Source organism: Myxocyprinus asiaticus, chromosome 42, assembly GCF_019703515.2.
Source record: "Myxocyprinus asiaticus isolate MX2 ecotype Aquarium Trade chromosome 42, UBuf_Myxa_2, whole genome shotgun sequence".
Taxonomy (NCBI): Eukaryota; Metazoa; Chordata; class Actinopteri; order Cypriniformes; family Catostomidae; genus Myxocyprinus; species Myxocyprinus asiaticus.
The window spans coordinates 25,273,746-25,286,299 of record NC_059385.1 but is presented as its reverse complement, the minus strand read 5'-3'; the positions used below and the strand labels follow the sequence as shown (position 1 = coordinate 25,286,299).

Sequence of the window (12,554 nt, the reverse complement as noted above, 5' to 3'; positions counted from 1 at the left end):
TGCCAATCATTTTGAAATTAAATGTTCATCTTTTGTGTCCACATTCTTTTGGATATATAGTGTACAGTAAGTGCAGCACCTTGCTTTGTCAATGCCGAGAGCTGTCATAGTTTTGTGGCCGGTTCTTTGGTGGATCTTGGCAGCTTCCAAAACAAGATCATTTGTGTTTAAGAACTGGCTGAGGTTGAAGACATGACCAACATCATCTCCATACGACACAATTCCCACCTACAGAAGCAAAAAGGTGGAATACAACAGAGTGGGTCAAAATCAGAATTTAAAAATCGGCTCCCTTTTAATTCATAAGTTGGAATATGAATTGCCCACCCCCTTAAGAATGTTGAATTGTAATTTGAATTGGAATGACAGGAAGAGGAATTTACTGAATTGCAGTTCAAAGAAATTCAACACAGTCAAACTAAATAATTTCATTGGTCCAACACAACAACAAAATGGGCAAGAACAGGCAACTTCTTAGCTGTTTAAGGCTTCCATTTTGCATGCCTGCTTCATGCTGGGTAATTTAGAGTGTTCTGGGAAATGAAGTATTTTTCCATTGTCTGTAAAGTGAAAATTAATTTATTAATTATAATGAATTATGTGTAAAGTAAATACAAGGGGGCATTTCAAACATTGTTTTTTACATAATATCAACTAATGTTTCAGGAAATACCTCATATGCTGTGTGTATTATAACATGTTTATGGGTAATTCATACTGAAAAATTAAATATAAGATTAAAAATTATACCTATAGTTGTTATTTGAATTTCTTTGAATTTCATTCCATTTTCATTCTGCTTCCTTAAATTTAATTACAATTCTGCATACAATTTGGTTCATGTACCATCTGGTCATTAAATTTTCACTTTAGAAGGAGAAAACAATAGGCTAAACGTTTGCTACCTAAGCTTAAATTAAATTCAAACTCAGGCCATCTCCACACTAATCCGTTTCCTAACGTCATCATTTTCCAAAGTATGTAGTAGCGTTTTCGAAAGTATCTGTTTTTGATTGGAGAAAAATACCATTCTAGGATGAGAGGCGTAAACGTAAAAAAAATGTAGTCGTGGCCTCAGGAATTTAATCAGAATTTAAATAATATTCAAAATTCAATTCTGAATGGCTCACAAATCTGGAATTAAACTCACACATGAAGCTCAGGAGATGCTACCAAACATGGCCACTTTGGGTGGCCCCCAGAAAACATACACACTCATCTCTTACTCTGTTAAATGTCTCTGTCTGTGCTCAAAAGTGATGTAATCCTCTTAAAAAAGCTCAGTGAACATTTATTTAACCATGGAATATGCGGTCTTCTGGGGCCATATTTTTCAGTACACTGCCCAAGAAAGCTGTTATTTCCTCAATATAAAACCACCCAATAGCTTCTCCATGGAAACTCTTTGTCGATGCCATTCTTCTTATAATAATGTTTGTATAAGCTGATGACAGTTCTACTTACAGTATGCATGAACAGCAGCAGATGATTTTGACAATGCAAATTGCTCTCGGTTTTCAAGTAAAAAATAACTGTAACCACTTTAGATCCAACAACTGAATCTCCTACTTTAGATGTCTTGAATGTTAAATCAGCACACGTTAAAACTTGGAAATACGATGTAGATGGATTTAGTTGAATTTACTTTAAACTCATGTCATTTCAAAGATGAGTTGAGTGTTTTTATTGCGTTGCTATATGGTTGCTAGGTTGTTGCTAGCGTCTTCTGGGGGGTTGCTTACTGGCTAGTAACAAGAGCCCACCCCAAGTCTCTATGATATTCTGGTCCCTCTTCTTCAATGAAAATACCGAATGTCATTTTTTTCTTCATTTTATCGTCTGACAGGGGAAAATGATGTCTCAAATTAATAGCACACCTCTCCTCAACAAGATTTATGATTATTGTATTAGCTGCACAGTCTAAATTCTATACAGTAATACAATCAAGAAAATCTAACCCGGGCTGGTCCAAGTTCAATGTTCTTGAGAAATTTGACCAGGAAGTCAGTGATAGGTTCCCAGGGGTAGATGCTGTTGGAGCCGTCCAACACTATTACAATGTCCATATCCTGCTTACACTCTGAAACATAACACACACACACAAATGTTTTTAAATAAAACAAATAAATAAAATAAGGAAACATAATGAGCACCTTCATTACAATTATCCTAGTGAAAAAAAGAAACAAATATCACATTACGTACATGGAAATTCCTGAGAAAGCTGACTGCCAATTGCCACTAGTAGGTTTACATACATAGGAAACATACTGTATATTACACAGCTCAGTAAAAATCCAATTTGAAGCTTTACACATTTCATAAACTTTACATACAGTATATGTTATGAAATGCACTGACCATGAAATTGAAAGTAAAATGCTGTTCTGACATTGGCCTTGCTGTAACATGGGAAAGCTGTCACTAAATGCAGTTTATGCAATTTTAACAATCATGTTTTACATTGGAAAATTATTTAACTTTTCATCAAAAACAAAATAATGTTTTCAAGGAATTTTCCATGGTCAGTGCAAGTTAAGCTGAGTCGACAGCATTTGTGGCATAATGTTTATAACCACAAAAAATTATTTTGCCTTGTTCCTTGTTTATAAAAAATGGAAAAAAGAAGAAAAAGAAGAAGAAGGCACTTACAATAGAAGTGAATGGGGCCAGTCCATAAATGTTAAAATACTCACTGTTTTAGAAGTAAAGCCACAAGGCATAAACTTTATATATGTGTTAACATGATTTCAGTGAGGCATAATCCCTTACTAACTTTATCAGTGTAAAGTTATACTGTATTTAAACTGATGAAGTGTAGCGTTAGTTCAGGCAGGTCACGTAAGTCATGCTTGCAATAAGCTGACGCTCAGCTGATTATAATGTCTACCAATACAATTTAGACGCTTATCAGAGCTGTCTTATGTAAGTCCTCCATTTATATTCAGTGCCTTAGCTGCCTTCCCACTGCATGGATGCAAGCTGCACTTCACACTCTCCTCCATCCCCAGCTCAACCTCTTGTATGGCAGCTTTGCTTTTAATTTTTCTCTTCATCTTTTTTTCTATGCTCTAAGACTACAACTGATTGCCCGTTTGGAATCTTCAATGTGTTATTGCACATGTTCTTGAATTACAAACCGATACACAGTATTTGAAGTTATTTTTTTAAGTGTCCACTTAATCTATTAGCAATGAAGGATTGTACTATGCTGCACTGTCAGAATGATAATTTTGTTTTACAAAATTGTAATATTTCTGCTGGATATGTTCTGTTTCCCCTGGTTATTTTATTTTATTTTTTTGCTGCACTCACTGCTCTGTCCATGAATGCTACATGAATGTAGGTCCATACAATGCAGGTGAATGGTGGCCAGAACTTTGAATCTCCAAAAAGCATATAAAGGCATCACAAAAGGAATCCATACAACTCCAGTGGTTTAATCCATGAGATATGATAGGTGTGGGTGAGAAACAGATCAAGGTGTGGGTGGTTGGTACAAGTAAAATCTAGGGGGGCAATGCCTAGACAGTCAGCCAACAACTATCGCAAAATAAACCCCTTTATGGTGATACAAGACCACTCAGCTCCATGTCAGAGGCCTGATCCCCCTTGCAGTGAATAAAAGCAATAAGCCCCTTGAGTCAGTGCTTAGGTACAATGTGAAGTGGAGTGCCTAAAACTCACTTACCTGTGGCAAATCTTTGTAACAGGTAATAAGTGGCTTGTTGCCATATATCATAAAAAAGCAGCAACATCAGTGTCAATATAATAATAAAAATAATCAGACTAAACAGTTAAAAATAAAATAGCTCATCAGCCTAACTGTAGGGTTTTTCGGTTGTCAAGCAACATAACAACTTGGCGCATTAACATAGAGTTAGAACTATCCGTTTTATAATTTGCAATAATGACCAGCTGGACATAATACCTTGTGCAAATCATGTTCTATACTATCTATCTGACTGCTAAGTACCTAATGATTGTTGGAACAGTCTTTCCGGGTTATGATACATCATACAATATATGTGTGTCTGTGTTTATGATGAGTCACTGGTTCTGTGGTGTGTTGAGAGACGTCAACTCTCCAAAACACTGTCCTAACATGGTCATGCAGAGCAGGGAGGACGACAGGCTGTGGTTTACATGGCTGGAATGTGCTAATGTACACTCACACCATGTGTGTATCATACCTCGTACTGTTGGAGCGATGGAGTTAAGGACTTTGAAGGAGGAACTGACATTGGAGCAGATCCCTGTGATGTACTGCTGCTTTCCACACATGTATCCATACTGAGGACCACAGGCCTGTTCAGGGAGAGAGAAAGAAACAATGGGGAAACAATATGTAAATTCTGTGCTACATACTGTAGCCCTTTCTCTCATAATTTGAGACCAATGAATAGGATCAAACAAGAATCTTCTAGGTATCAAATAAAATCCTACTGAATACACTGAAATTCTGAATATATATATATATATATATATATATATATATATATATATATATATATATATATATATATATATTTCTATAAAATATATATGTATGTGATATATCACATATCACAGACAATTTTGCACAGTCATAAATATAAGCCATTCAAAAATTCCCCACCAAAGACCAGCATGTTATTACGGGTCTAATTACAAACAAAATCTGGAAAAATGTAGTGTTTCCATGAATCTCTGCATTTTTTATTTAAAAATGTAAAAAGTCTGCCATATTCAGTGAGTACAGTGGCTATTATAACTGTGTATAACATGCAGATTACTGAGAAAATACATCTGCAAATGTTCCCTACCAGAAATCCGTTGCCATCTGGGTTAACCACAAGCGTCGTTCCCATAGTCATGTTTTCCTTGACTTCATGTATGTTTGGAATTGTTGTGCTTTCTGCAAGGAAAAATATACAAATAAGAAATCACATTGAAAATATTATGAAAATAAAAATGAACTGCTCCGGTCCTATATGTGGGGTGTAACTAATTTCCTCTGTAGGCCTAAGCAGTTTTGTGACTCCTGAGGACCCAGAGTTCCAAGAAAATTGAAAAATTAGAAAGATTGAGAGGAGAATTTCTAGTACTATCGGTTCTGGATTCAGAATTCTTGTCAAATGCATGTCATAATAAGGTAGATCTCCAGAGTAATGACAGACGACATGCAACATTGAGTTATCTGCTGAAGGATTATACAGCATAACTAGATTGAAAAGTTTGTGGACAAACTTTAGGTTGGCTTGAAAAAGCTCACTCTGAAAGTTTATAGATAGATAGACAGACAGACAGACAGACAGACAGATAGATAGACAGATGATAGATAGATAGATGGATGCTTTTCTACTTGGTTGTTAGGGTGAGCTCATTTGATTGCTAGGCAGTTACCAAGGTGATAATCAAAAGGCTCCTTGCTAGCCTGAGTAAATTACCCAACCCAGAAGTCTCTATGATATACTGATAAAGAGATATGTGTTTTGCTAATCGGTTGCTAGGGTAATCCCATCTGGTTGTTAGGCAGTTAGCAGGGTGATACACAAAAGATTCCTTGCTACCCTTAGTCAAATGACCCATCCTGGATGTCTCTAGGATGTTCTGTGCTGAGACATGTGTTTTGCTACTTGGTTGCTAGGGTGACCCCCATCTGGTTGCTAGGCAGTTGCTAGGGTGACGCTAACAAGGCTCCTTGCTAGCCTGAGTCAATGATCCAACCCAGAAGTCTCTACGATGTCCTGGTACAAAGATATGTATTTTGCTACTTGGTTGCTAGGCAGTTACCAAGGTAATACTTGAAAGGCTCCTTGCTAGTCTGAGTGAAATGAATGAAACCGGAAGTGTCTATGATGTTCTGGTGCAAAGATATGTGATTTTTTTTTAGCTAGGAATTGCTAGCATGTTTTAACACTTAGCTAAGCATTGTCAGCATGTTTTAACACTCAGCTAGGTGTTGCTAGCATGTTTTAGCAATTCACTAGGAATTGCTAGCATGTGCTAGCATGTTGCTAGCATGTTTTAGCACTCAGCTTCATGTTGCTAGCTTCTTGTTAGGTGTCGCTAGCATGTTTAATTGCTTGCTTGCCATCCCAAATAAAATGAGCCCATTCTCATTCCTCTACAATGTTTTGGTGCAGAGATGTTTGTATTGATATTTTGTTGCTACGGTGATTTTTATGGTTTCTAAGGCATGGATAGCCAGTTACCAGAGTTATTGTTAATGGCAAATTACTAACCTGTCTCAAAAAAGCCAATCTGTATGTCTCTAGTGCATTCTGATTCGAAGATATACCTCTAGATTTCCTCACTGTCTTGCCTCACAATTCTCCCCCGGCTCTTCTCCTAACCGTAGTTATGAAAGTGTTCTCCGATCTAGGAATTCCTATCGGCCAACAGAAAACCGCCGGTCCGTCCACTTCTATTGAGTTTCTAGGCATCCAACTCGATACGACAAAATTTCACGCCTCTCTTCCCAAAGGAAAGATCAATAGGATTATTTCAAACACCTCAAACATCCTATCAAACCCAAGTTGCACCAAGTGTGATCACCTCTCCCTCCTCGGCCATTTCAACTTTGCCATGCATGTCATCCCCCAAGGCCACCTGTTCATCTCACACCTCCTCTATCAAGCTACATCCGTCCACTCCTTAAATGGCATTGTAACCCTAGATCAAGCATGACAGGCATACTTACATCTATGGTTAATTTTTATCAGCCATTGGAACGGCCTTTCTTTTTTCTATGACGATTTAATCTCCTCCCCCAACAATATTCAATTGTACAACGATGCAGCTCCATCTATCGGATTCGGAGGTTATTACCGGGGCCGATGGTTTGCATCCACCTGGCCCTCGATTTTTCTCTCCTCCCTATATCTTCTTTCGTCTCACACCTCAATCAAACCAAAAACCTCTATCCCGGAACTATTAAAGGGTACTTAATTTCTTTTATCAATTAATTTTCAGAAAAAAACTCCTCCACAATAAGCCACCCCCAGATCTCACTTCTAATAAAGGGTATTCATAAAGCCCAACACACCAGAATTGATACCAGGCAACCACTTACCATCGATTTGCTAACGTGATGCCTAAATACATTCTGCCAGGGCTAAGTTTCCACAAACACCTCCAAAACCCTAGACCTCATGTTCATTCTCACTTTCTTTGGCTTCCTCCACTGCTAAGAAGTCACCACCATGATAAAATTAGATCCAAGAATCCATCCAACCATGTCGGACCTTATCCTAGACAACGATACAATCAGATACTACATCAAACAAAGCAAAACAGACCAAACCAAAAGAGGGCATTACATTTTCATCTTCAATCTGCCAACTCCCACCCAGCCCTTCCAATTTCTAGCACACTATCTCCGTTACAGGGTCCCAAACCAAATCCCCTCTCGATCCGCTCTTCGTCAACGTAAAACACCAAACAGTTTCCCGATTCTTGTTCCAAAAACACCTCAATTCCATCCTACTCAAATCTGGCATCTCAGCAAAACTATACTCAAGCCATTCCTTCCACATCGGTGCCACGACCACAGCAGCCCACAAAGGCCTGCCCGAGCACCAAATCCATTTAATGGGCCATTGTTCATTCAATGCATATCACAGCTATATCCATACCAACCATCTCCACATCAAAAAGACACAACAAGCCCTTATCAGCTAATCATGAAATCGTTTACAGTCGGGGCCAGGGGGCTCTTGCTTCATCCTTGTCCGTTCACTAGGACGCCCTACCATTTGGACGCCGCAAGGGCCCCCCTGGCCAGTCCGGGAGCCCTCCTGTCTCAAATCGCCATCAGGGTCCGTCTACTTTAGGGCTCTCCCATTTGAATCGCAGTAAGGGTTCTCCCATTCTAATTCAGTGTGAGCTAACTCACGTTTATTTGTATCATGGACTCTCCCATTCTAAGCGCTGTGAGGACTCCCCCGTTCAAATACAGTGAGGGCCCATGTTCAATCGCAGTAGCCGAGCCCCTCTCCTACGGGGTTCGCCCATTTGCTGCATGGGCCCATTCCATCAAACCAATTGCGTCGTGAGGGGGGCTCAAGGTTGGGTCCAGGCAGCATGGACTCATGCCTCCGCCCAGGGCCACGGAGGTGGCCCCCACGTTCAGGCGTAGCAGATCCCTCCAGCGCAATAACAGCTCCCACAAGAGCTCATTTCTATGTGGCCATAGCCGCCACTGTCCCTTCAGTGCTTCAGCCTTTTTTCACTCTCCATTTTCTACCTATCCTGCACATCCCAGTTTCCTCTCCCCCAAGTGGACCTTAGTATGAGGCTGCCTCCACTAGTGGCTCCGCTCGTTCTATCATCTTTGGCACCTCTGGTCATCTCACACACAAGGCTTAGCAAGCACCCCTTCACCCAGGATAGCAAGCCAAACACATTTACACTATCCCCAATGCAGGATTATATTAATTTGCAAACTACTGAAACATTTGTTTTTTATTTTGCACAGATGAATCATGCACAATAGACTGGGGATGTGTATTAAGAAAGTAAATAGAGTTGATATCAAACAGATTTTAATTTAATGGTTGTGACGAGGAGGGCGTGGTTGGGCCGTGAGGGTACACAGCCGGCACCAAGTCACCTAATCAGCGGGAGAGAGAGATAAAGGGGAGCCGGAGATGCCAGTGAGGGAGGGAGAGAGACACACGGATTTATGTTTGTGTGTGTCTTTAATGTTATGTTGAAGTTCATTTGTATCATAAAAACTTTATGTTGACAGCTCAGCCAGGTCCCAGCTTCCTCCTTTCCTGACTGAACAGAGGTCTTTTACATTTGGTGCCAAAACCTGGGAAGGAGGAAGAGCACGCTGTCCGGGAGAACTTGCCGTTGCCATCCGCCAGGGGATGGAGGGGTAGCTGCCGTCTGCCAGGAAGCGGAGGAACCACTGCCGTCAGCCAGGAAGTGGAGGAGCCATTGCCGGCTGCCAGGGGATGGAGGATCCGCTGCCGTCTGCCGGGTCACAGAGGAACTGCTGCCATCCACCAGGGGGTGGAGGAGTCGTTGCCGTCTGCCAGGGGGAGGAGTAGCTGAGGACCAGTGGACAGCGTGTTCAGGACAGGTGAGCCAGTTTTTCTCTCTCTCTCTCCTCTCTTTCTGTCTCTCCCCCTCACTCTTTCCCTCTCCTCTCTCCCTCCCCTCATCTCTCCTAGGGTCCAAGGAGGCGTGGAAGACCAGCTTCCTCCTTTCCTGACCGAACAGAGGTCTTTTACAATGGTGACTAAAAAAAACCATGAAATCAAAATACGAATTTTGTTGCGATTAGTCAAATTAGTCAAAACCTAGTGAGCGTCCTCTGGAAGTAGCATTTTAAGACATCATAGGTGCGCTCCCAACGCGAAGGCTGTTCCAAAAGTTAGATATCTTAATTATGCTGTCTCTTAAGTTATCTCATTTTGGTCAAATTCTATGGTAGCATCATATGTATCCTTCCCCAGGTAGGCGATCCCAGAATGCACCATGATGGACTTGGCGGAAAAATAAATCCAGGATGGCGGACGAAGTGAGATACATTTTTATTATAAATATACTTATAATTCAGTCATTACTTAAAGTATCCATAAATAATAGCTTAATATGACACAAAACCAACTATTTTCCCCAAAATGTGTGTGTACTGTGCCTATATAGGCTCATTAGAGGATTCCGAGTCGAGTCTCGCGTGCAGAATTTGAACGATGCGCGGAGCTGCCGCCTATGTAGCGCGTTCCAAATCACTCTCTTATGAGGCATCATTTCAGTAACGATGCTGTCATAGAAGACAACTCACTAGGTTTTGGAACAGACTCTACGACTCACATCTATGACATAACAAAATGCTAATTTCACACAAAAATTTCACACCCTCACTTCCTCTTTTTATCTTAGAAATATGTCCAGACTGGAGAATCCAGCTTTCTCATGGGGTGTTTAAGAAATGCACTGAAGCAGCTCTGGGGGTGAATATCTGTGTACCATTTCCTCTACCTGGAGGTGATATTTTGAAAATTGAAGTACCGGGAAAGAAGATTTGAATCAAAACCTGCAAACCAGGATGATTTTGCAGACCCTGTTTTGCACACTTAGTTAAAGAGAGTTGGTGCATGGTGTCCTACTCATCTGGCATACACTAGTAACCTTGAGCCATGCAGCAATGTTTGAGACTGTCAAAATGCCAATTCAGGAAGTATGACACAATTTCAAGACTACTGAGGTAATGTCTATTGCCCCTTCTTGCAACAGGTTGTCTTGTATATCACAGACACGGTGTAAAAAAACAAAAAGACTTAGACAGTCAACAATCAGTAAATACTGTGAACATAGACCAATGGTACCCAGAAATTCACAAAAATAATCTATGGAAAACTTGATGGCTAACCAAGCACACACTAACCAAGCAAACACACACACACACACACATTTACAGGAAGCCCACCTCTCACCTGACAAAAGGAATTTTTCACATACAGTGTTTTTGTTTTGTCCCACAGGGCACCTGTAGACATCTCCTGTCCGTTTAGCTGGCTGTCCCGTCAAAGGAGAACCAATCAGAACCCTTGGGGGGAAAAAGCAGTAGGCAAGTAGAGGTTGGTGTAATTTATATTTATACTTTAAGGTGTACATTTAGGCCAGAAACATACTTTGCACATGCATGCAAAGGCAGACGTGAATTCTTGTCCAATGCATTTCAAGTGCGCAGTGCCGTTAAACATATTTATGTGCATACTTGCGTTACTGTGGCGGTAACAAACCTCAGTACTCAAGGGGGAAATAGAGTTACTTTCAAATGTCTGTGCCATTTAAATGTGTATGCTGTTATTTAGGTAGCTAGCTATAAACATACTGACTTTAACTAACTTGCTTATCAAAACCACATGACAGTATTTGACCTAAAAGTGAAAACTGTCTGTAGAAGAACTTATGCTAATATCCACTATAGCGCCTCCCTGCGGCAACACTGAGAATGCAACGCTGACTTGTGGTCTGATACGTTTCAGAAAGCAACAGCGCTCAAAATCAAATTTGCATATATGTGTTCCTGTAGCTCGTAATTTTTGTGTTCACATATTTGCATTATACATTCCCTGGGAACCCACAACCTTGGCATTGTTTGCGCCATGCTCTACCAGTTCAGCTACAGGAACACCATTTTCCCGGACTATGAAAAAACTCCTGGGATTTGTGAGAAAGTTGAAGTCCACCGAGCCAAAGTTCAGTTGATTGATTCACCAGTTTTCCAGTGGGAAAGAAAAGCATAACATAAATATAAACATGCTTATTTTTTTATATAACAATAAAATGGAACATATGTGAAATGTGAGTACAATGGGGAGCAAAGTTCTTTTTTTATCACAAAAACAATAAAGATTTTCAAATTTGAGAGTTTAAAGAGGAAATCGACAGATATATGGTGGGTTTTACCCTTGAACTGCTCTGTGATTAATTTGCTTTACAGTGAGATAACGTTTGTGTTCTTTCACTCCCAAGGTTATTTACGTTTTATGTTCTGCGCTACATCTGAGTGCACTTAGCTGAACAGAGAACATTTGCAGTGTACGGTTTCTAATGGTGGTTTTTGACCACAGTGCTAAAACTAGACATCCTTCTGTAAGCATGTAAACAACTCAAATCATTAACATTCCTGTGCACAAATGGGCCTTGACGCAGTAGTGGAAACAACTAGGAGCCCACACAATCTTTCTTCTATACGTAGGCACCTGTCACCTCCAAGTCCATAAACTATATATTTTAGCCCTGACTTGGCCAGAATAGGTCACCCAAATCGTTCAGTAGATATTCAGAAGATTTTAGAAGATTTCATTTTTTTTCCAGAAGGTTGTAATCAATAGGATATTAGTACCCTTGAGCCTTAAAATTTAAAGAAAAGCCAATTTAAAGGAATAATTCACCCAAACAAGCTAAGTCAATCAGAATTTATTTATCCTTATGAAATTCTAAATCTGGAAGTTTTTCTTTCATTTGCAGAATTTTGCAGAGTGCTCTAATCTGATAAAAACGATTGGGGGCTTTTGAGCTTCAAAAATGAACCATGAAAGTATCATAAAAGTACTGTAGTCCATATAATGTTTTATATTAAATGTCTTTGAATTGAAAAAATAAATAAATTAAAAAATAATAATAATAAAAAAATAAAAATAAGCCAAACAATCTTCCACTAATGGCTCTTATGTATTATTTGCAGTCGCATTCATTCATATATGGCACATAAATTCAAGAATCAGTTATGTTTTATGTCACTGATGCTATACGGACCAAAAGCCCCAGTCCCCATTCATGGAAAAGATCCCAACAATCTGCCTAATATCCAACGTAGTCTCATAGAATGAACATTATTAAAACTACATTTGTGCTAACTGACTTTTACGTGCTACGGTCTATGTTTCACCGCAGTTTTCTGATGAAATTAACACTCAAAGTGTTAAAACAATTGTGCGTTTTATTCATTTTCACAAAAATCACGGCAACAAGAGTTTTTGTATTGTGTTTGATTGACTTTATAAACAAATATTTTTCGCAATATTACTCACCTACTGCTATGTTTT

General features: G+C 39.6%; 1 protein-coding gene across 1 annotated transcript in view; it reads right to left on the bottom strand.

Moving 5' to 3' along the window:
• The window catches only part of LOC127432734 (integrin alpha-1-like), an 81,029-nt gene that overhangs the window by 28,726 nt on the left and 39,749 nt on the right, over window positions 1-12,554 (bottom strand). The window contains exons 4-8 of the mRNA XM_051684114.1: window positions 10,434-10,546; window positions 4,806-4,897; window positions 4,194-4,308; window positions 1,959-2,080; window positions 80-228 (exon numbers count right to left, since the gene is read on the bottom strand). Of these exons, the coding sequence (XP_051540074.1) occupies window positions 80-228; window positions 1,959-2,080; window positions 4,194-4,308; window positions 4,806-4,897; window positions 10,434-10,546 (591 nt within the window). The remainder of the gene's footprint in view (window positions 1-79; window positions 229-1,958; window positions 2,081-4,193; window positions 4,309-4,805; window positions 4,898-10,433; window positions 10,547-12,554) is intronic.